Genomic DNA, 24,742 nt, shown 5'->3' with positions numbered 1-24,742 from the left:
AATATCAATACAAATTAAATTGATTGCAACACCTTCTAGAGATTAATTAAAATAATAATGGTACGTCATACAAGCTTGTGTTGTGCATATATATATATATATAGAATTATAATATTTATGGTTTAAAGGTCCTTTTCTTGGAAATTTCTTTATATTTTTTTGTTAATATATGGATTTGTGATGCAAATTCATCATTCAATATATAGTGATATAAAATTGATTGTTTAATTGGTCGAATATTATCGTGAAGCGATAAAAATTAAAGATTAAAACGAAAAAATCGATAAGTAAATTGATTGAACTGATTTATGAATTTTTGATTAAACTAATATAAATAATTTGACCAATTCAACTACGTGTCTTATTTTATATAATGACACACATCTTGCTTACTCAATTAGAGTGTTTATATTCATAGTCAATTGAATTGACAATTAACCTTAATTTCTATTTTATAAGCATTAATTCCACATAAATATGATTGCAAGCAAAGAAATTCAGTAATTATATGGTAGATTAGGTATATACTTAGAGAAGACAATACAATTACTATGGATCATTTGGCTAAACTGGGTTTAACATGAAAGTCAAGCATCTTTGATGCTGTTCCTAATGAACAATTAATTTAATGTAATTTTGTTGTTTTATCCATTTATGTGTCTTCTAGAATATAAATTTTTTATGTTTTTATTATAAAAATTCGAAGGATCAAAATTGTTGTAAGTTAGTCACTAATGGAGTAGCAAAATATTTGTATTCAAGTTTCCAGTTGACATTTAATCTCAAAACAACCTTTATTCGTTTCCTTTATTTAAAAAAATGTAAATTAATTATGCCAATTTCAGAAATTTAGTATAAATGAGGGATAAAATAACATTTAATCATTGAATTTGATAATTTTTCTCAACTTAGTCCCTGACCTTTTTGTTCCACATTAATTTAGAAACTTGATAATTTTTTCTCAATTTAGCCCTGGATTTGGATTCCTTTAAGGTACAATTATGTGACACATACTCTCTCAGAGTATCACATGATCTAAATTTTTAAAACATATAAAAATCTAAAAATTAAAGAAAAAGTATTTATTTTTAATTTTAGGTGATGATATCATCAAACTTTAATGAAATTCAAATTTAAGGATCAAATTGAAGAAAGCTGTCAAATTTCGAAACTAATGTAGAGAAGAAAAATTTTAAAAATCGAAAAAATTATTGAGTTTAAGTACTTGATTTATCCCAACCATAAATGAATAATAATTTCAAGTGGGGAAGAAAAGAGGCCCTCTCATGCAGGAAACAAACGACAATAATATATGTAGGTGGTATTATAGAAAAAGATGAAATGAAAAAGAAAGCTGCTTCTTTAAATACTCCCCTTCAAAAAAATTAATCCCACCCCCAAAAAAATCAGACAATATTTTAAGGAATTAGAAGCTCAAAATCCATGTCTCCCAAAGGTGGTCGGAAAAAAGCATCATCATCATCATCAGTTCATGAACAGCTTCAACAGCTTCGATCTCTCACCAACTCCACTGCAGTAAATACATGCATATCATATATATATTGCCTTAAAAACACTCTAAATCTTGTTGATTGCATGTTTTGCAGGTGAACAAGACCTCAATTATTGTAGATGCTTCGAGATACATAGAGGAGTTGAAAGATAAAGTTGATAAAATGAGCCAAGAAACTGCAACTTCTTCACATGCTTCAACTTCATCCCAGAATCCTCTTCCTATGGTAAATATATATATATATACACACATATATGTGTGTGTGTGTGTATAAACAGTATTTTAATGGATTTTCTTTTTATTTAACTAGGTTACAGTGGAAACCCTAGAGAAGGGTTTCCTTATAAATGTGTTTTTAGAGAAGAATTGCCCTGGTTTGCTTGTTTCCATATTGGAAACCTTTGAAGAGCTTGGCCTTGACGTGCTTGAAGCTAGGGTTTCCTGTGAAGAAAGTTTCAAACTAGAAGCCATTGGAGGAGAAGTAAGTCTATACATATACATGTATATATGTATATGTGTGAATGTGTATGTGAACCCTACTTTATATTTCTGGTGATTTCTCATAAACCCCAAAGTGAAATACAATTTAAAAGACCCAAGATTTCGAATTTCTTTATTTGGGTGAATACACTTGGGAGGACCCTTTATTACAGGGATTTGATCAAATTAGTCACTCTATTAGAATCAAATAAGGCTGAATTAGAATAGAGTTAACATTTACTGTTTTAAAAATATCATTTTAAAGTTTTTATGGTTCGTAAATGAAATCTTTTATTTAGAATTGAACTATAATTGAGAAAATAATTTTCAAGATATTTTTATATGGTAAATGTTAGCTATGGTCGCAATTTGGACTTATTTAACTATTTTCATACTACATAAATTAGATTGATCCATTTAATAATAGAATAACTAATTTAATCTAGTCCCTAGAACACAGGGACCTCCTAAGCACTTTAACCGATTATGGATTATTTGCTTGTTTATGAATTTGTTATATTCTGAGTTATGGAGTATACTGTTGTAATTAGTTTTAGTAATATTAACTTATTTTTGAGCAATATATAGGGTAAAGTACTTAGGAGATCTCGTATTATAGGAATTGTATCAAATCAGTCCCTCTATCACTAAATGAATCAATTTAATTCTTGTACTATAAAAAATTCAAATAAGCCAAACTGTAACAAGTTAATAGTTGCAATAATATCTTAAAAATTATATATTTTTCAATTGCAATTCGATTCCAAACAAAAGATTTCATTTACAAAACCATAAAAGAAATTTAAAAAAATATTAACTCGGTTAAACAATAAATGATATCTTTTAAATAGTCAAAGTTAACTCTATTAAATTTGGTCTATTTAATGATAGAGGGACAAATTTGATACATTCCTACAATGTAAGGATCTCCTAGGTACTTTCAAAAGAAGATTTAGATGAAGACAGAAGAAATCTCACATGAAAATTGTACAGCATGAGTTTCAACCACACATTAGTTATGTTTTTCTAGGGTTAATATATTATTTGATACATGAATTTAGCTTTAATATTTAATTTAGTACTTATCTTTTGGTCCCACTTAAGTATCTGAGTTTAGATTCAATGTTTAATCTGATACTAATACTTTTCTTTTATCCCAATTAAATACCTATACTTTTTTTTACCAGAGCACACATATCCAATACTCATCGGAAATACGAAATCGAAAAAAGAAAAGAACTCGGATATCAAATAGTATATTAACATTTTTTTATTGCTTAACTGTTACATTTGATTGGGGATTTATCTTATATATATATAAATATGTATGTATGTATTACAAAATTTCAGAATGAAGGTAATGTTGAATGCATTGATGCTCAAATGGTGAAGCAAGCAGTGATGCAAGCTATAAGGAAATGGGGTGAAAATAGCCACCAGGAGTAGGACTGCTTTCTCGGTTTTAGCGGTGGCTCACGACGGCGTTTTTTTTTTTAAACGCCATTTCCATGACGAAGTGCAGTGTTTTCAGATATGAATATGATATCTTCGTCGATTCCTTCGGATTAGTAGCAAAATTTACAATGTAACATCTTTTATCTTTTACCGATAAAAGTTTCGACTTTCTAAAACCTTCATTTTATAGCAATATATATAATTAATAATATTAAAAATATCGAAGAAATTCTAAAAGATTTACGTTTTAACGAGATTCGTTAAGTTGATCCATACAAACACTTTAAAAATCAATATTCAATAGATTAAGAATTTGAATCTCAACATATACATTGCATCGGATCATAGGAGAACATGAGGTAAAAGGGGTCTTGGCCCCCAAATACTAGATTTTTCATTTAACCCCTTAAATTTTTATAAAGTTACCCTTTGACCCCTCCAATAAGCTATAATTCATCATTAACCTTTGTCCTTGAACGTTGGGGTTTTGATATAAGATTTGATGTTATGATAAGCCTAGTCAAAGTTATCACATTTTCGTATATGATATTTAGATCATTTGAAGTGTTGGTATTTGAGCCCTATTTCAAAATGAAAATAAGGGTACAATCTTTTCACATACGAGCATATCAATATCAAAGGTAAAAGTATCATGGAGGTCTTGTAATAGAAGTCGGATTGCATTTTACTTGCTGATCTACTAAAAAAAATGAGCAAATTAGTCATTGTATGTTAGATTAAAGAGCAAACTAGCCCTTCTGTTAAGATTTTCATCTATTTATATTGTAAAAAACCAGTTCATGTATGTCGACATGAGGTATATGGTTATTTCATCAATCACATGTTAGTTTTTAACAGTAAAAATATATGAAAATTTTAATTGAAAAAACTAATTTACTCTTTAATCTAACGTACAGAAACTAATTTTCTTTACTGACAACATTGATGATATGGGTGAAGATAGGTACAAATTGAACATCTTAATTAAGAAAAAGGGACATATGATATGGTTTGTCTTAATTTGAAACTATGGCCAGTTAAAGCTGTTTCTTTTTTTAGGTATAAAATATCACATAGAGAAAAAATGGCCCATCCTCGATTCTCATGCATGGATCTGATGAGGACAACTGAAGAGGCCCAGGCTACAAAACTGCCACAACTAAGTACTTGGTCATTTTAATTATTTTACGGTAAATTACGTTAGTAGTCACTCAACTATTTTTTTTGTTCATTCAATTATGAAAAGTTACAAACCAGTTACTTAATCATTCGATTGTTTTTTTGGCCACTTGTAGTTAAATGACTAATAAAAAGATGACGTGATAGCTTTTAAAATTGGCATAATAGTTACCTTAACCCTCTACAGTCATATATTGTGCCAGTTTAGTTTCGATTCTAAAAATTATAACCCTCAACATTTACACATTGTGTAATTTAGTCTCTCTTTTTTTTTTTCAATTTTACTTTTTCTTTGTAACCCTTTCACCTAAAGTACTGAATAAAAAAAATACCAACAATGGAAACACCCTTAGTTCCACAAAGACAAGCTAAACAAAATCAAATTTATCAGCTAAATCTGATTAAAAAAAACAACAATGAAAACGTCTAAAAAACCAAGATAATAATTTTCATATCTTCTCATTCTTTTAAAACCACAAAAAAAGAAGATCAAATTATACTATGTGTAAATGTCGAGGGTTAAATTTTTTAGAATCAAAACTAAATTGATACAATATATAAACGTTGAGGGTCAAACTTGTTATTATGCCAATTTTAAAACTGCCACATCATCTTTTTATTATCCATTTAACCGCTAGTGACCAAAAAAAGTCAAATAGTTGGACGAATATTTTGTAATTTTTCATAGTTAAGTAACCAAAAAAGAAACATACTAATAATTGAGTGAGTAACAGTGTAATTTATCCTTGTTTTTATTACCAACCTTTTTCACATTCGAATGAAAGTTAAAAGAATGTTCACATGATAGTTGTTTTTAGTACATTATTCATTGTTTTTCATGTTCATGTAAGAGCTTTTTGTCTATAAACTATCATTATCTTTGAAACACTGTCCATAAATTAGGGGTTTTTTGGCAGGTTATGGTAGTATTTTAGTGAAGGTAAAAGTTAGGGTTTTCTAATCTTGTTGTGATTTTTAAGAAATTACATTGGATCCCAATTAATTTATAGTCGAGCTGAGTTGAATCCCTTTAAAAGGGGTAAGTTCTTCCAGCATTATCTTTTTATATACACTAAGAATGAACTTTGGGCCTTAATAAATGCCGAGCTTTTTATCATTTGACTCATACCTATGGTTTGACGACTAGTAACATTATTTTAAATTAATGCTTTAAGAATTGGGCCGGTGATTGAACTGCTCAAACCATAAATTCTTGGTTTGACCAGTTCAATCAATCGGATGTTCAACAGTTACGAAATAAAAATAAAATCTAAAAGATTTTAAGAATCCATAAATAAAACCAAAATGGAACCATAAATTCTTGGTTTGAATTGATTCCAACTTTTTCCAATTTTTAATATCAATTAAATCACCGATTCTTGATTCAACCAATGAATTTTGTTCGGTTTTAACAACCATGCTTTAAGCATGAAAGAATGGAAACAATGGATAGTGACTCTACACAAAATAAACTTGGCAATATTGATGAAAAGGTTGGAGTAGGTGGGGAAATTTATGTCCTTAATTCTAAACTAAATTATAAACCAATGTGCTCCTTTCCAAGTGAGGACAAGATTTGTATACTTTGGTAAGAAAATGGCAGTGTGGCTGAGAGGACTCCCCAAAAATTAAAACATTGAACTGAAAAACAAAAGAAAAAACCCCAATAAATACCAAGATAGGAACTTCTATCTATCTTCCCATGGAGCATTAAATAAGTCACAAATTATATGAGAGAGAAAAGGAAAGAATATGCCCCAATTAATTAAGGTTGTTTGATTCGGAATGGACAGGTCGGATCGAGATATCAGTTTGAAGAAGGATAAAGAATTGGTTGAATTGCGAATCGGCTAAATCAGGTTTTTAAATATCCTTTTTTTATGATTTTTTTTATTTTTTATCAAATCGGTAAGATTGATGAATGACTTGACTAATTTGATTATCGATTCGATTCTAAAAATATTAGCGTTTAAGAATTGGGTCGGGATTATATATTGCAGTATCATAATATTTACTTAAGTTTAGTTTGATTCGAATTTGTTTAATAAGTTCTGTTTAAAATTTTCACAAATTTTGAAGAATCTGATTAAGTTCTAATAATTTTAGAAAATCATGGCTCCCGCTACATTGAACTACTGATAAATTGAGTAGGTTACGGATAACAACGTACGAAGTAATTAGATTATGCATATAAATTGGCATGATAATAAATTTAACGCTTAACGTTTATATTTTTATTAATTTGATCTTCTTCTTTTTAACTAAATTTGGTTCTTACCTTTTAAAAGAGTCAAATTGTTCTTTTAATGGAAATTCGATTAAAACTTTAACTTTTTAGTGATATTGGCGTGGTAACTTGCGTGTAAGAGTCGACATACACTTCAAGTTATTATGGCTCTATTTGTCTTATATGTTATGTCAATAAATAATTTAAAATTTATGAAAAAATAAAATAAAAATTGAAACAAAATATAAAAATTGCATAAAAATAGCATAAAATTTAATAACTTAACATTTTAGTCAATATTTTAGATAAAAAAGTTAATTTGACTCTTTTTTAAAAGATTGGTGATTAAATTTCACTATTTCTAAAAGGTTGAAGACTAAATTTGCTTAAAGAAAAGAAGAACAGAAGAAGAATTATGACCAAATTGACAAAAGACATAAACATTAAAGGCTAAATTTGACATTATGCCATTGAGAGACATAAGAAGTGGCTTGTGCTCTGTTATCTGTACTGATTGCATCGGCGTTGATTAGTGGTATGGTTAGCATGTGAAAGCCCCGTTAGTATGTAATCTAGCTGTGTTGAGTTTATTTTGTAGTTGTTTAATGGCAATGAAATAGTATGGCTGATGCTCTGGCAATAGCAGGTATAAGGAGTCCTTTGTTTTTTGAAAGTCGGGAGGTGATTATTGTGGGCTGCATATTAGTTTTGGTTTGAGTTGATGTTGATCGTCTCAAGTTGAGTATATTTCAAAGCGAAATATTACTCTAGGAGTTTTTGTAATGTTTTTGTCTTTGAAAGAGGTTGGTATTTTCTAACGTCTTTCTATCTTTGTCGTTTTTATATCGACTAATTAGAAAAAAAATTATTACAATTATAGGTGTTAAATTTCTAAAAGAAAGCACTCTTTTTGGAAAAAAAAATCTAGTTGAAAATGGTGTTTCTTAGCTATTTGTATTACTTAATAACATCATAAAAAATAGAAAGATGAAATATTTTATTGAGATTAAATCTCAAACAAGATCATAATAGAGGGATGAAAATCACAATTTGACCTTGGCGTATATTGTAATTAGCAGCAATAGCATCCACTACATTTACCGATGGTACTCCTCCCCCTACCAATGTACGGAGAAACACCGAGTCGAAGTTCCTGATCCAACGGCAGCAATCCCTTCATCATCCATCCTTGAATCGAATGAGGAACTCGGGGTCGATAACCGTCTCCTCTGATACTTCCCGGAACTTGTGGTCGACGACGATGAAGGCACAACATAAGCTTTCTTCAACCTCAATACCATTTTCCAAAACAAAGCGTGCAAAAGACCAGATCTCGAGTTTTTTTTTACGGGTTTTGTATTAGACTTGGTGTAGTACGACGGTGGAGGAGTTAGTGGAGGAACTAAAGATGTACGGGCGAATGCATGTTTTGGTGTACCAGGCCGAGATTCCCACGTGAAAGGGACGGAACCGGAGGCTCCGCCATAGTAGACCCTGAAAGAAGGGTTTCTTCCCATTGAGTTTTGTTTAGATAAAAGCTTGGCAAAGAACTTGCTATCGTCTTCATGCTTGATTTCGAGGGTGGTCTTGTTTTGGGGAAGGGGAAGATCAGTGCTCGTGTTGATGAACATTATGTTTTAATCGGACTTTTTGGACGGTGGTGGTGTTTTTTTTTTTTTTGGGGGGGGGTTCAATGACGATATGAGGAGCTAGATGACGATTGATGAAAGCTTCAGGCTTTATACAGGTTTCATAATATTAAGGGGTTAATTGCACTGAACGTCCTTAAATTATGATCTAAATTTAATTTGGTTTTTAACCTTTTAAGATCGAATCTATCAAGTCATTCCACCAAGCTAATGTTAGCTTTGATTGTAAAATGGCAGACTGGATATGTAAATGGATGGAAGTTTAAATTATGAGCTGACTCCATGCCCTATTGATCTTGTGGGACAATATCCCTAAGGTACTTACCACCCCTAACATTATACGTCGGAAAAAAGAATACTAATAGATTGATTAGATTTTAAAAAGATAGAATTAATACAAAAATGACAAATGATGTCTCGAGAATAACCCACGACACCCCTTCATAAGATCAATTAAAAATTAATTTAAATTTTTAATAATATTAACAATTCAGATCAATTCAAATTTGAAAAATCAAATTACTTATTTGAGTTGATTCAAGAAATCGGACAACTAAATTTATTTACTTGAAATTCTAATAAATTAAATTTATTCAATTACATAGAGTTTTACTCACCCTAATTTTATGAATGTATTAATATCAAATTTTGACGAAAACAGTATTTACGGAGACAATAATTGCATTATTTCTTTTTACCTTTTATGAAAGCTCTTGAGAAGTCTAATCATATGAAAAAATATTTGATGGGTCGTTAGTGTATAAGTTTCATACACATAAATAATAGTACTAAAAAATATTTGATGGGTCGTTAGTGTATAAGTTTCATACACATAAATAATAGTACGATATCATCATTGGATAAACAAAACAATAGTCGAAGATTTATAAATAAATATTAATAATTTTATTTAAAAATAATTAATTAATAATTAATAATCTTTATAATTAATTAATATTAATTAAATTTAAATAAGAATACTTTAAAACGTAGATATTATAGTTTATGTGAAGTTGTGGGTTTTGGGCATCTTCTTCACCCATTGAAGCTTGTGGACCGACCGATGCTGATATGAGAAAAAGCCATTTTGGTCCAATGATTATGATTTTATATTATGATAGTTACATTACTCGAATTGTTATTTATACTCAATTCTGAGAGGAGGCTGTTTTTTTTTTTTTTTTGGAGAGTTGGTTAATGTGTTGTCGGTTTGAAGTTGATGGATGTCTCGATAGAATGATATTGTTTTAGATTAGGGTTTTGTCTCTTGATTTTACGGAAAATTTGAGTGCTTGAGGAGGTGGAGGGTTTAACAAAGTAGGAGTGTCCCGTTAGATTGGACCGCATGTGGCGCCCAACCACCTACTACGGAAACGTGAGCATTTGCACTTGATAGGGTTTGAACCTATATCCCTTAAATGGCAACAATAGGAATCTATGACATTATTGGCACTCAAGCTTTCTATAGAGTCCGAGAGACAAAATTCAAACAAAAGACAACATCGATTTATTGAGAGGTTCGTTGACTCCGAATGGCCAACATTTTGTAGACTTCTCCAAATGGAGTCGGTCTCCCCTCAACAAAAAGCAAACGCCTTGTCGATAAGGGACACGCAAGGTGCACACTCATCTAGCAAATGAAATGTGAGCATTTCCCTATGAGAGGGTTTGAGTCTCCCAACCCATAACTTATAGGTCATATTGAGCTGAGCATGGTACCACTTAAGGTTGTTGGAATCAGACTGGATTGGCCGGTTGGATCAATAATTGACTAGCATATCAGTCTGAACAAAGCTTTTAATTGGATTTTGAGTGAAACACTTGGTACCGGTTGAATCGGTCGTCTCTATATTTTAAATATAGTTTTTAATTTCTATGAATATTTGATAATCTATTTAATTAAAACTAAATTGAACGATCGAACTAATAGAATTAAAAACTGGTGGTCTAACTGATTCTACCTTTGGTCCAGTTTTAAAAACTTTAGTATCACTTGGTCTAGCTCTTTTTTGTTAAAGGGAGCCCAACTCCTTACTAAGAAGCCTTCGAAGAGTTGGCCTTCTAAAATCAACAGACCCCTTAATGAGTTGATATTGTTCCCGATTGAGGTTTTATCTGCAACTCTATAGAGAGCTCAAATGTTGTTAGCTACCTCAAGAGATGACGCATTCATAGAACATGAGCACAACTCGCCAAGCCCAAGCTTATGAATTCGTTTTAATGTTTAGTTTAAGGTACCACATAAGTTGAGTCCAATTTGGATGGACCGATTATTTTTTACTTTTTACCCTATCTTCATACACTCCACTTTAATAATATATATTGTAACGGTCGAGTAATAATTAAATTTACGCTGGTAAAAAAAAAAAAAAAAAACACAACGCATGCAACAGTTAAAAGTAAAAAGCTTCTTTGATTTCAACACAATAAATTTGAATAAAAAAGAAGATTAACATCAAATATCAAATTATCAATCATTTTAGCTGATTGAGTTTTACTCGATTGATATCTGTATGATTGTCAGTGCAGAATAACGTGAATTTAAGTGTACTGAAAGACATTATCTTTCTATTTATAGATTGGGGAGGGACTAAAAAACAAATACGATGAATAATTTTTATTCTTTATTTCATACAATTTTGAATTTTTTTTTTACTTTTCCTAAAGCTAAAAGAAAATAAACATAAAGCATTGATTGTGTTTGAAACTTTAAGTTGACCAACCAGTTATTAAATTACCATAATTTCTTCCTTTAATTATACATTAAGGAGCGTTTCTTGTCCTCTTTAAACTATCATTTTTTCTAAACTAATTAGTTTAAATTAAAAATAGAGTTTCAAATTCAGCTTTACTTCTATGAATTAAATAGTTATTACAGAGTAAGAATTATTGGGTGATAAAACACGTGCTTAGAGAAAATAATCAAGTCGCTGATTTTATTATTAAACCGTCTTCTGGCGAGAAAGAGGGTATGTAAATAATTGAAAACGTCCTTAGGGAGTTATTTGATACTTTTGGATGAGATAAAGTTTCTGGGACTTTTGTTCATTTTAGTTTAATAATTTTTTTCTTACCAAAAAAAATTGGATTAAGAAATTATAAACCATTTTGTTAATAGTATTAAATGTATGGAATTATGGTTTATAATTTCAACCATTTTAATATTGTTTTATCCTAAATTTTAAAAAATATTTTAATTGAATTTACTTGAGTCTTTTACTATATTGGGATAAAGCAATATTCAATCCTTGAACTTGAAAAGAATTTTCAATTTGATCCTTAAATTTTTTTTGGTCCATATTAGCCTCGAAACTTGGTAAATTTTCTCAATTTGATCCCTAAACTTACATTTTTGTTAAGGTGTAGTGATGATGCGGCACAATCTTAGATTGCCACGTTATTATACCTTAATATAATTCAAGTTTTGGGACTAAATTGAAAAAACCTGTCGAGTTTCAAGACCAATGCAGACAAAACAATCAAGGACCAAAATGAAAAAATTGTCAAGTTTACTTTATCTCTAAAATTTAAGAAATTAACGACAATTTTTAAAAATAAAATAAAGAAAAAGAAAATCTCAACCGTCCAACACTCAAAAAATAAGGTTCTTGTCCTTTTAAAGTCCGTTAAGATTTATTGCCGTTGAAAGCACTGTGTCCCCCCATATTGCCCCCACACACGCTTTAAATTTCCCATTCCCCATAAAGGGCACCCACCAAAAACCAAAATCCCCGCTTTTTTTACCTCACAACTCCACTTAACCCATCGCAATTTTCTCCAAACATCGAGGACATTTCTGTCAATAAAAGAAAAAACTCAAAATCTCCCCTTTTTCTTCTTCAGTCTCATAGTTCATTACCGTTCCCTCTTTTATAGCACTGTCGCTTTGTATTTTCCATACAGTAGCAAAAAACGAAACCCCCCACAAAAACCAAACATTATTAAGTTCTTCGCAGATTTTAAGGTGTTTTAGTGTTCTTTTTTATTTAGGATTCTGGGTTTTGTTTATTTTTTGTAATGGAAGTGGAAAGCTGTGAAATTGGTGGTGGTGGTGTTTCAGCCACCAAAACCGGTGGTTTGTGCGGTGGTGTAAGAGCTGAGATCGATACTTCGGCACCGTTTGAATCGGTTAAAGAGGCTGCTTCTCGATTTGGTGGAATCGGTTATTGGAAACCCTCTCAACCTAAGCTCATGTCTGAAACTGAGGTAAAAATAAAATCTTGGTTTTTATTTTTGGTTCTTTTTAAGGAAAATGTTACTGGGTTTCATGTTTTTTTTTTTGTTTAAAATTTCAATGTGGGTTCATAAAGTTCTTAACTTTGAAAATTTTAATGCACTATCTGGCTGTCAAATTTGTGTTTTTTTTTTTCATATTTTTGCTTAAATTCTTGCTTTGAGGTAAAATAAATGGTGGAAAATCAGAATAATAAGTGTTTAGAAACGAATAGTCCACTGTATTTTGCTTAATGCAGCTAAAAAATTAAGCTTTTCATTGTTAAATTAAATCTTTTAGGGTTGTTTTGTATGGATTTTGCTGTCTTATACATAAATACATTATGTATGTATGTTTGAATGTATGTATGTATCATTGTTTACTAGGTTTCATTATGGCTTCTTTATTCTATAACTTTGAAGTTGTTGTTGTAGTCTTCTTGTTAGTTCAATGATACATATAGATGGATTTTGCTGTCTTATAAACACGTATATATACATGTATACATTCGTACATACATATATATGTATGTATCATGTTTCATCATGACTTCTTATTACTGTAACTTCGAAGTTTGTTGTTGTAGTCTTCTTGTTAGTGCAATGATACATATATATGGATTTTGCTGTCTTATAAAGACCTATATATATACATATATACATGCATGCAAACATACATATGTATCATTGTTTACTAGGTTTCCTCATGGCTTCTTTATTACTGTAACTTTGAAGCTTGTTGCTGTAGTCTTCTTGTTAATGCAACAGCTTTTATAATATGAATTGTCTCGAAGGCCCTCTAGTTTCAATTGATTGATGTTTCGATTTTAAACTTTTTTCATGTTCATTGAATGTTTCGCAGCATGATGGGGAAGAAGTTGACATTGCGAAATTGGAGGAACAAGCGGCGAAACTGGAGAAAGATCTCATTGTTAAAGAAAGAGAAACATTGGATGTGCTGAAAGAACTCGAAACAACGAAATTAACAGTCGAAGAACTAAAATTAAAGCTGAAGAAAGAAGCATCCGAAGTGGATGTGAAGAACACGGATGCTGAGAAAGAGAATCGTTGTGGTGACCATCCGAACTTGGTGGGAAGTTTAAGCCCCTGTCCTTCGGCAGCTCCAGGTTTAATCTTGATGGAGTTGAAACAGGCGAAACTGAACCTTTCGAGGACAACTAATGATCTTGCTGATATTCGAGGTTCGGTGGAATCACTAAACAAGAAATTAGAGAAGGAAAGGAATTCTCTCGAAAGGACTCGAGAGAGGTTAAGTCAGAATTCTTCAAAGATATCGTCGCTCGAAGAAGAGTTAACTCAAACAAGACTGAAACTGCAAGTAGCAAAAGAGGCTGAAATCAAAACCGGGGTTGATAATCCTTTGGATATATCAAGGGAACTTCAAAGACTAAGTTCTGAAGCTGAGCAATTCAAGAAAATAGGACAAGCAGCGAAATCGGAGGTTTCAAGAGCAGTATCCGAGATTGAACAGACTAAAACGAGAATAAAAACGACTGAGATGAGGATACTTGCTGCTAAGAAAATGAAGGAAGCTGCCCGAGCCGCTGAAGCTTTGGCTCTTGCTGAGATAAAAAACCTTTCGCGCAAGGAGAGCTTGTCTGGAAATCCTGTGCAAAAAGCCGAAGGGGTGACTATTTCATATGAGGAGTACTCTGCCTTGATGTCCAAGGCACAAAACGCCGAGGAACTTTCTAATAAGAAAGTAGTCGATGCTATGGTCCAAGTTGATGAAGCAAATGTTTCGAAAATGGAAATCTTGAAGAAAGTAGAAGAGGCCACGGAGGAAATTAAAACGAGTAAGAAAGCCTTGGAAGAAGCATTAAACCGGGTAGAAGCTGCGAACAAAGGCAAGCTGGAAGTCGAGGAAGCTCTTCGCAAATGGAGATCTGAGCATGGTCAGAAACGACGATCCTTACACAACCCTACCAAGTTCAAGAATTCGTACCCATCTCACAATCGAAAAGATTCTCGTTTATTCGACGTGAATGGATTGAATCTGGTTAACGACGGTCCAACCCCGGTTTTGAAACCAACCCTATCCATAGGTCAAATACTTAGCCGAAAGTTGCTTCTTCCTGAAGACTTTGAAACTGAGATGCTAGCAGAGAAAGGCACTGTGAAAAGAAAAGTGTCATTGGGTCAAATGCTCGGCAAACAAAACGGTGATTACGTAATCAACTCTCAGAAAACCGAGAGAGAAACCGGTCACAAACAGTTCTCAGGAAAAAGGAAGAAGTTCGGGTTTGCTCGGTTTTCCCTCCTTTTAGCTAAACAAAATAAGAAAAAGAAGAAGCCAACTCTCAACTTGAGGTAGATGCTGTGAGATATATATATATATATTATATAAGTGAAGCACTAACTCTATTAATTACTTGTATTGTTTGACCTCATTTCTCTTCAAAGCTTCATGCTTTTTATGTTATGTTTGTTTAGGTTCTTCTCTAGGCCATGTCCGCCATGTTTGAATATCATGTTTGCCCAACTTAAATGAAATATGACTTGAATGTTGTGCCATTTTATGCATCTGTTTACTTTGCCATAGTTTCGTAAATGTTGAGATTTGAATCTTAGACATGTTTGATGTCATGATAACCGTGTAAATCGATTAAGCATATCAACTAGTGTTGGATCTTGGAAGAGTGAATACAGGTTAGGAATTTTAGAGATGATATTGTTAATAATCACAAACCTCAAAAGGATTAATCTTTATGGACTGCAAAAGGATTAAGCTCATTAACATCAAGTACTTCAAAGGTAAAAATACCATGGAGATCATTGCACTAAGAATTTGATTGCAATTGGCTCTCTTTATGTTAGAACAAAGAGCAAATTTATCATTTCTATTAAAAATTTTATCATTTCCTACTGTTAAGAATTTTAGAGATGATATTGTTAATAATCACAAACCTCAAAAGGATTAATCTTTATGGACTGCAAAAGGATTAAGCTCATTAACATCAAGTACTTCAAAGGTAAAAATACCATGGAGATCATTGCACTAAGAATTTGATTGCAATTGGCTCTCTTTATGTTAGAACAAAGAGCAAATTTATCATTTCTATTAAAAATTTTATCATTTCCTACTGTTAAAAACTAGCATGGTTAATGCACGTGTTCCTTATGGTAACGTATATGGATTAGTTTTTAACCGTAAAAATGGATGAAATTTTTAACAGAAAGACCAGTTTGCTCTTTAATTTAACGGACTGATACTAATTTACTTATTTTTTTAGTACAATCCAACTCTTAGTACAAGGATTTTTTATGCTACTTTTACCGTACCTTATTCTACATGAGGATGATAAGCAATGGGGATTGCAAACAGTTCATGTTTTCTTCTTATTGACAAACCAAGAGCCTCTGTCATGTCCAAATCTTCAGGCTTCATTCCATTTGGAAGTTTCCAATCAAAGTGATACAACAAGTTTGCAATTGGCAACTCAATGTTGCTCAAAGCAAATGAAATACCGGGACATATCCTTCTTCCGGCACCGAACGGTATGTATTTGAAATCCGTTCCTTTAAAATCAATTGAATTATCAAGGAACCTTTCAGGACAAAATGTCTCGGCATTATCCCAATGCTTAGGATCTTTTCCAATCGCTCCTGCATTAACGAGGACTTTAAATTTGGTGGGTATATCGTAACCGTCGAGCCAACAATCCTCGCGGCATTCTCTTAGTACTAGAGGCACAGCAGGATGTAGCCTTATGGATTCTTTGATGACTGCTTTCACGTACTTCAGCTCATGAATGCTTCCTTCATCTACATATCCTTTGCCGGTAAATACCCGTCTTACCTCGTTCTTTGCCTTTTCCATAATCCCGGGGTTTTTCAGCAGTTCTGCCATTGTCCATTCCACAGTTATCGACGATGTTTCGCTCCCGGCACTGAACATGTCCTGAAAGTGGAGAATGGAGTCTTACTAAGCAATTATGCATACTATGCTACAAATGAAAAACAGAAACTCGAAAACTGACCAAGATAATTGATTTGATGTTGTCAACCGATAGAGGAAACTCGAGCTCACTGTTTTCTTGAAGGTCTAAAAGAATATCAACCAAATCTTTCATTTCTTCACTGTCGCCACCGTATATTTTCCTTCTCTCTTGGTGCTCGGCAATGATGTCCTCGAGTATCCTATCGGCTTCCTTATGCAGCTTCTCGAATTCGATTCTCCCGCTAAGTAATTCTAGCAGTTTAAGAGATGGGAACATATCGGCAATAGTGAACCTTCCCGATAACTTACTAACTCGAGTGATGATCGATATGAAAGCTTCTTGATCTTTGCATTTCTCACTGAAAGCCGCTCTTGATGTTACCCCATATGTCAATGAGAAAATCTTTTTACTAAGATTGATACCTGAACTACTCCCCCATAAAGCGATCGAGTTGATAAAACTCGACACCTCCTCTTCTCGAACTTTCCGGAATGATTCGACACGTTTCGGGCTTAAAAGCTCAGTAACGCAGATTTTCCGTAGGTGTCTCCAATAACTACCGTAAGGCGAGAAAACGATGTTGGTTGAATCGTAAGACATGATCTTAGAAGCTAATATGGTAGGCCTTGAAGCAAAGCTGATATCGTTGGTTTTCAAAGCCTCTTCGGCTAATTCCGGTGACGATATTACGATATACGAAATGGACCCGGTTTTGAGATGGATCAAAGAACCATATGTTTTAGCCATGTTTGCTAATGTTTGGTGAGGCAATGAACCAACCAGTTGGTGCATGTTACCTATCAAAGGTAGCTTCCATGGCCCTGGAGGTAACTTTTTCACAGGTTTTTTGGGTTTTAGTAGATGAACTATGACCAGAATGATGAACAAGGATATGATTATGTTGATCATGATGAACATAAGTGATAACAAACATGTAATCTACACACATACATATGTATATGAGTGTGTGCGTGTCGGTATGGGGAATCAAATCAATCCAAGGAAGCTGTCGTATAGATAAGTACAAAGCAAAACCAGCACTCCAAAAATTTATGGCGTCTTGAACTAATAACATTTAATAAAGCAACCCCATTTTTGTTTATTTGGATTTAGGATAAAGAAAACAAATACAAATACCTACAAATAAGGTACGAATTTCTGAATAAGTACACAAAAGCTTTGCTCAGCAGCACTGACTAGCAACAGTGGCCCTAAATAAATAAATATGTATGTTGTTGAAAAATGGTCCCGGGACTGTTGGTGAAGAGTAGAGGAGTTTATAGGCGGGGTCGGGGTTAGGTACGACATTAATACGGGTTAATTATGATATTAACACATTTTAAATTAAGCTCAAGTTAATTAATACTTATAAATGGTTAATTTAAATTTATTTTAAATTCGACTCATTTTATTTTTTAAAAAATAAAAATATATTTATATTGTTTTTAATTTAATATTTTTTATTTATTAAAATTTTGGATGAACTACAACCAAGATCACTAATTTATTAATAAATTTAAGTTTTGTTCACTTCAAAAGGTTACAAAATGGTCACTGAACTATTCGAAATTTTTTATTTAAGTTTTTATTCGAAAGTTCTTCCCCTTTGTTTACCGTTCATTTTTTTCATAAAATAACTTTGAACATCATGAATTTGCAAGCCAAAATCCAAACAGCTTTCTTCTTTAATCTCCGACACTGATCGTCAGATTGACTTAAATTTAAGTTTTGTTCTTCTACTCGTTGATGGATACTAATCCCTGGTACTAATCGTCGAATCGTCGCTTGGAGCTCAATAGCCAAGCCTCTTTTTTTTTTTTTAAATAACAAACTTATGACTTAAATAAAAACTTTCGAATAGTTCAGTGGTCATTTTGGAACTTTTGAAGTTAAGTGACCAAAATGTAAATAGTTTAGTGACATTAGGTGTAGTTTACTATTAAAATTTTATATGGGTAAACTACCACAATAGTCACTTTTATTTCCCTCGGGTAACATTTTAGTCATTTTAGTCACTAAGCCATTAATTGCCATTAACGGTGTAACAGTAAGCTGATATGGCACGTTAAATCATAATTTTAAACAAAAATTTAGGTTAAATTATACAAGTGGTCCCCATATTTTTTTTCGTTTTAAGCAATTTTTTATGTTCTTTTAACTTCTTTTTTCTTTATTCTCTTCTGCTTCTCCTTTTATTTCCCTTCTTTCTCCATCTTTTTAACTTCAAAGAAAAAAATTAAATTGCTCAAAACAAAAAAAAATATAGGATCAATTGCATAATTTAACCTAAAATTTTCATTGAAATAATGATTTAACGTGCCACATCACTACCATTACACCATTAATGACAATTAACACTCAATTACTAAAATGTTACAATATGATAACATAAGTGACTAAAACACAATATTTCAAATATAAGTGACTAAAACATAACTTGAGGGAAACAAAAGTGACTAGTTTGATAGTTTACCTATTTTATATATAGTCCTCTTAACATTTTTTTAACTTTAATTTTGTATTATAAATTATATAAATATAAAACATTACAGACTTATAAAAAAGATCGGGTTGGGCATGGGTCTTGAATATTCAAGCTTGAACCCATACCATATTTTAAATTAACTTAATTCTTTTATCTAAACTTATTTTTCGAGCTTAATATTTTTACTCAAACTTTCCTAAAATTCTAGCCATCCTTCAGACTTAGACAAATAACTTGACTCGTGAACAAATCTAATGGAGACAGTTGAATAGTGGTGTCGAGTGTTACAAGCAATCCTGACTCTAAAAATGTGTTGTTTGAACTTGAGCAGGCTATGGGTTCACTTAGTAAATGACTTGCATGTTATAATCCATGTGCATGAGTGGCTCTCACTCTACAACCTATTTAGGTAGGAATGACATTTTGAAAATTTTTTACCGAAAAATGTCGAGTAATATTTTCTCGTATCATATTTGTTAGCCCCATGCAAGCATTAAAAATTGGAAAAGCCTTCTATATTTCTGACAGTGGGTTTGTCGCTATAAAGCTGGAATGAAAATGGCCGTTGAAGGATCTTCCATGGCTCTCCATTATTGGACTTCTTGCAACAAACATCACTTGCTTGCATGATATCCAATAACCCCATTGAATTAGTTGATAAGGTTTTTTTTTTTTTACTAAAAGTGGTTGATTGGGTAAACGGTAAAATATCGTGAAGGTTTCTGTCTGTAATTTGATTTTCCTGTTAAATATTTCATTTATTTATATTGTTAAAAATTGGTCATTTCATGTTAGAATGGGGTATACGTACTCTTTAGTTATTTTATCAGCTACACCATATTTCTACTGTAGAAATTGATGAATTTTTGAATAAAAATGATCAGTTTACTCTTTTATCTAATGTGCGGAGATTAATTTATTATTTTTGAGTAAATGGAGTAAAAACAATCTAACTCCTAGTACAAGGGGATCATTTTTTTTCCATAAAATTTCTTTAAGCATTACAAATGTTGGATGTCAAAAGAAGTTGAATCAAGAAGTATGACATGACATATTAATTTAAGGTAGGGACTAAATCGTAAAAATGTGAAAGGCCTTAGTGTAAATATTCAAAATTCATTGAGTCAATATAAATATGAAAAAATTGAAGGACCAAAAAAGAAAATAGCCAAAAGGAGGGAAGGACTAAAGGGTAAAATAAATTGGAGAATGAGAGACTAAATTGCATAAGTGAAAAAATAAGAGGATTAAATTACAATTTTACAAAAGGAGAAATGAAACAAAAGTGAATATATTTTACCAAATTGAAATTTTACCAAAATAAGAGTGACTAACTTACAATTTTACCAAAAGTGAGAAATGTCAAAAGTTTTGAAAATTTTGTCCAATAACGAAAAATATTTTACACGAAGTCAATCAAACACCAAAAAATATAACATTTTTCAAAAAACTATTCCATTTTCCAAAAATCATTTTTCGAAGCTATTTTCAGCCAATCAGACAGGCCCTTTATCTTGAGTCATTTCAAATTTACGTTATTTAAAAAAGTTTGAGTTTGTTTGCATAGATGTCGGTATGTTTAAATATTATCAATATTTAGTCCTTGAACTTGACAAATTTTTTCACATTGATCCCTAAACTTTTCTTTCACATTAGTCTCGGAGCTTGACAACTTTTTTTTATTTGATCCACAAACTTAGATTTCGTTAAGGTACAATGACATGACACTCTAACACTATACCGCTAGTGGCGTTTTAAACTCCACAAGCAGGGCTACGGGGTTGACAAATATTTTATAGGGATAAAGTAAAATATTAAAAAAAATAAACACATGGTAATTTTTTAAAGCTACTTGTGAAATAAAAAAAAGTACATTATCAATATACTAAATACTAATCATATATATATTTAAATAATTTTTGGAATTTTTTAGATTTTATATATAATTTTTTAAAATTTCCAGCTAACGACGTGACATAATGCTAGAGTATCATTTCATCATACCTTAACGAAATCCAAGCCTAAGGATCAAAGTGAAAAAATTACCAAGTTTTAGGACCAATACAAACAAAAAAAACTTTAGGGATTAGAGATATTATCAAATTCAAATACTAAAGATGATATCGACCGCAGGGTATCAAAACCTCGAGAAAGGATGAGCTTTAAGAATAGGCGAAGACAATTTGGAGGCTTTGCCCAATTCAACACTCAAAAAAGGGAATAATTTTCGTATCCATTCAATCTTTCTGCCGCTGACCATTCTTTCCCGAGGGTAAAAGATCACTTTTTTCTTCAATTATTTCCTTTATTTCCGTTCAACTTCCGTAGATCTTTTATTATCTTAATCTGGGTTTCTTTTATTTTGACAATTATTTTCTAATTGCTTGTTTAATTTCATGCTTTCACGGGTTTTTCTTCTTTTTCTTTGTTGATTAGCTTTTGGTTTCTGTTTCATCTTATGTTTAGGGTTCATCATGTGCAATTTGAAGAACCAAATCAGAATATGCTATTGTTATAAGATTAATTATTAAGAATTGGTGTTGGATATTATCTGTTTTTGAATAGTTTGATTAGTTTAATCATTGTTGATATAAAATTCAAGTTATGGAAGCGGAAGGTGGTTCACACGGTGGTGTAGAGAACCGAAGTAGAGTTGATAGGTTTTGGGTGGTTGAGTCAAGCTATATCTTCCTTGACCGTATAGGTGTTGAACCGATGGGAAGTTATTAGCAGAGTCATGGAGGGTCTTAACCTTGGAAGTGGTTGGGAGGTTTCTGTCCCCACGTGGGTTCAAATGTGATTGGTGAAGTTCCGTGTGCTATGCTTGTAAGGTTCTGTTTTTGGATGGTTTGATTAGTTTCATATTTGTTGATACAAAATTCTAGTTACGGAAGAGGGAGGAGGTTCACATGCTGGTGTCGAGAACCTAATTGACGTTGTTAGGTTTTGGATGGTTGAGTCAAACTATATATATGTATATCATCCTGGATCAATCCATCATAATATAGGTGTTGGACCAATGGGAAGTTAATAGCTGAGTGATGGAGGGTCTTAACATGTGTGCTTGGAAGTGATTGGGAGGTCTGCTGTCCCCATGTGTGTTCATATATGATTAGACTTTCTTTTAGTAGTTTGATCTCCATGTGTTTGGCTAAGAGATTTCTTTCGGGTGTAGTTGTTGGGTGATCCTGATGTGCTAGGACTATCTCTTAGGCAAAGTGATTAGGTGAAGCGTGGTGGTTTTCGAGCTTTCTTGGTGTTAGGCCCAACAATCTTATTTTGGTGTTTGGCCTCGGTTGTACATAGCTTGTTAGAGTTTTGGTTGTTTTGGCCCCAACTATCGAGTGATTTTATGTATTAGTTTTAAGGATATCGAGTGTTGTTATTATATAATCTCTTAGCTTCTTTTATGCTAGTATAGAAGACATCGACTTTTCCTTTCTTTAGCATTATGGGAAACTCATGCTATTTAATGAAAAACTCCAGGCATTATGGATGCGAGATTTGGGCTTTTGTTCCTCTTCATGTTGGGTGCTACTTGGGCATGTAACGCCCGACAACTAGAAGTTGTTGAGATAGAAATCTCGGATCCATCAGGTAAATTCTCTTAATTTCTTTTTCCTAGTAGCAGGGGAGGGTGGATTTTTATGCTGCGGGGGAGGCTTTAATAGTAAATTAGCCCTTAAACTATATCACAATTCGTGAGAAGTGATCCATAAAGTTTAATTTTGCCCCAGTTTACATAAAAGCAATATCAACCAATAAGAATGTGACACATGGTACATTCTTATTGGATGTTGTACATATTTTGGTAAAACAGGACAAAATTGATAGTTTAGGACCACTTTGGGAAAAGAAAGAACTTTAATGACCAATCTAGGAATTGGGGTATAGTTTAGAGGACAAAATTGATAGTTTAATGACCCGGAATTCTCGGTTCAGTTGTCCAGGTAAACTGGAGGCAAGATGAAAAAGTGATAGAAACGGTTGCTCGGAACGACAACGTGTGCACCTTGTGTGAGCAATTTACTACTGAGGCAGTTGATTACCTTTCACAGAATAAAACGCAGACTGAGATAATTGAGATTCTTCACAAAAGTTGCTCCCGTTTACGAGCTGTTGAGCCCCAGGTAAAAGCATAAAACATTATGGTATTCTTGTTCTTCCTTCCGTTCTCTTCTATTCTCTTCCTAAATTCGAGAAATACTAAATTAATCACTACCCGATTTATACTGCACAGTGCATTACACTTGTGGACTACTATGCACCTCTCTTCTTCTTGGAAATATCTTCGGTACAACCTCAAGATTTCTGTACAAAGTTCAACCTTTGTCAAAAAGTTGCACTTATATCTTCACAATTCCGCGAAGATAGTTGTAGCATGTGCCACCGTGCTATTTCCGAAGTACTAATGAAGTTGCAAGATCCCGATACAAAGGTGTGATCTTAATACGTATTTGATATGAACATACATGCAAGTAGTTTTTCCTTTTGGTTGAATTAGTATAGTGTAGGTAAAAGTACCATGAATGTCTCTATACTAAGAGTCAAATTGTATTGTGGCCTTTTTACTAAAAAATGGGCAAATTAGTCTCTGTATATTAAATCAAAGAGCAAATTGATCTTTTCTGTGAAAATTTCATCTATTTTTACTGTTAAAAACTGGTTCTTGAGGTACACGAGTCATGCTAGTTTTTTATTAGTAAAAATAAATGAAATTTTCAGCAGAAAAGATCAATTTGCTGTTTGATTTAACGTTCAGGGATTAATTTGTCCATTTTTTAGTAAAGAGGCCAAAATGCAATCTGACAATTAGCTCGAGACTAATTCATAATACTTTAACCGTATAATGTATGATTAGCTCGAGACTAATTCATACACACTTTTTATTGAAAAAGTTCTTGTTTTAATGTGAGTTGTCTCCTTTTGTTCATCGGTGCCAGTTGGAGATACTCGAGCTTCTTTTGAAAGGATGTAATTCAGTGCAGAACTATGTGCAAAAGGTGAGTGTAATCAGTTTCAGACTTCGACTCATCGAGCTTTTGCTTTTTTCTTTTTTATTGGTTTTGTTCTGCTAAACACTTAAACCTGCCGTTGTGGTGTTCTTTTTTTCAGTGTAAGCGGTTGGTTTTCGAGTATGGGCCATTGATCCTCGCAAATGCCGAGCACTTCTTGGAAACTACCGATGTTTGCACCATACTTCATGCCTGTGATGGTGGAAAGCAAGAATCAGTGGCAGATTCTTGATTTTATTTTATGAAAACCACAAAGGATATTTTGTTGTAATATAGTGTATATATATAAACGTAAAACATTTTAATCCCAGGTTTGCAAATTGTGTGTTGAACGAATTATAAATATTGAAAATGTTATGTATTTGCTCGAATTTGAGCTTGACTTGAAATTATTTGTTATTCGAAAAAATTTTCGATCCTAATGATCAACCTGATCCCAGATATTTGCCCCAACTAGGTTGATGGATAATATTCTGAATGTTTAGGGTGTCTAGCTGAGTTAATTGTAAATGAGAAAATGTAATATATTATATATTTTTATAATATGATTATGACTAAACCAAAT

At 32.3% G+C, this 24,742-nt stretch overlaps 5 protein-coding genes across 5 annotated transcripts; 3 read left to right on the top strand and 2 right to left on the bottom strand.

Moving 5' to 3' along the window:
* The first annotated feature begins 1,355 nt into the window (after window positions 1-1,355).
* LOC105796063 (transcription factor SCREAM2) lies at window positions 1,356-3,619 on the top strand. Its single transcript, XM_012625702.2, has 4 exons — window positions 1,356-1,536; window positions 1,608-1,739; window positions 1,824-1,994; window positions 3,344-3,619. The coding sequence occupies exons 1-4, from the start codon at window positions 1,444-1,446 to the stop codon at window positions 3,437-3,439; spliced, it is 492 nt and encodes a 163-aa protein (XP_012481156.1). The 5' UTR covers window positions 1,356-1,443; the 3' UTR covers window positions 3,440-3,619.
* A 4,353-nt stretch (window positions 3,620-7,972) lies between these two features.
* On the bottom strand, window positions 7,973-8,485 carry LOC105796304 (uncharacterized). Its single transcript, XM_012625920.2, has one exon. The coding sequence runs from the start codon at window positions 8,483-8,485 to the stop codon at window positions 7,973-7,975; it is 513 nt and encodes a 170-aa protein (XP_012481374.1).
* Window positions 8,486-12,359: 3,874 nt separating this feature from the next.
* Window positions 12,360-15,250, top strand: LOC105796301 (WEB family protein At2g38370). The gene is made up of 2 exons (XM_012625917.2): window positions 12,360-12,709; window positions 13,578-15,250. Exons 1-2 carry the CDS (start codon window positions 12,521-12,523, stop codon window positions 15,048-15,050), a joined length of 1,662 nt encoding a protein of 553 aa, XP_012481371.1. The 5' UTR covers window positions 12,360-12,520; the 3' UTR covers window positions 15,051-15,250.
* Window positions 15,251-15,854: 604 nt separating this feature from the next.
* Window positions 15,855-17,751, bottom strand: LOC105796302 (cytochrome P450 71D10). The gene is made up of 2 exons (XM_012625918.2): window positions 16,717-17,751; window positions 15,855-16,637 (listed from the first exon to the last, which is right to left on the bottom strand). Exons 1-2 carry the CDS (start codon window positions 17,593-17,595, stop codon window positions 16,020-16,022), a joined length of 1,497 nt encoding a protein of 498 aa, XP_012481372.1. The 5' UTR covers window positions 17,596-17,751; the 3' UTR covers window positions 15,855-16,019.
* A 3,537-nt stretch (window positions 17,752-21,288) lies between these two features.
* LOC105796303 (uncharacterized) lies at window positions 21,289-24,566 on the top strand. Its single transcript, XM_012625919.2, has 6 exons — window positions 21,289-21,434; window positions 22,649-22,759; window positions 23,105-23,292; window positions 23,403-23,600; window positions 24,106-24,165; window positions 24,278-24,566. Exons 2-6 carry the CDS (start codon window positions 22,654-22,656, stop codon window positions 24,407-24,409), a joined length of 684 nt encoding a protein of 227 aa, XP_012481373.1. The 5' UTR covers window positions 21,289-21,434; window positions 22,649-22,653; the 3' UTR covers window positions 24,410-24,566.
* The last annotated feature ends 176 nt before the right edge of the window (window positions 24,567-24,742 follow it).

Source organism: Gossypium raimondii, chromosome 3 (assembly GCF_025698545.1).
Source record: "Gossypium raimondii isolate GPD5lz chromosome 3, ASM2569854v1, whole genome shotgun sequence".
Lineage (NCBI taxonomy): Eukaryota > Viridiplantae > Streptophyta > Magnoliopsida > Malvales > Malvaceae > Gossypium > Gossypium raimondii.
This window is presented reverse-complemented; position numbering and strand designations above follow the sequence as displayed.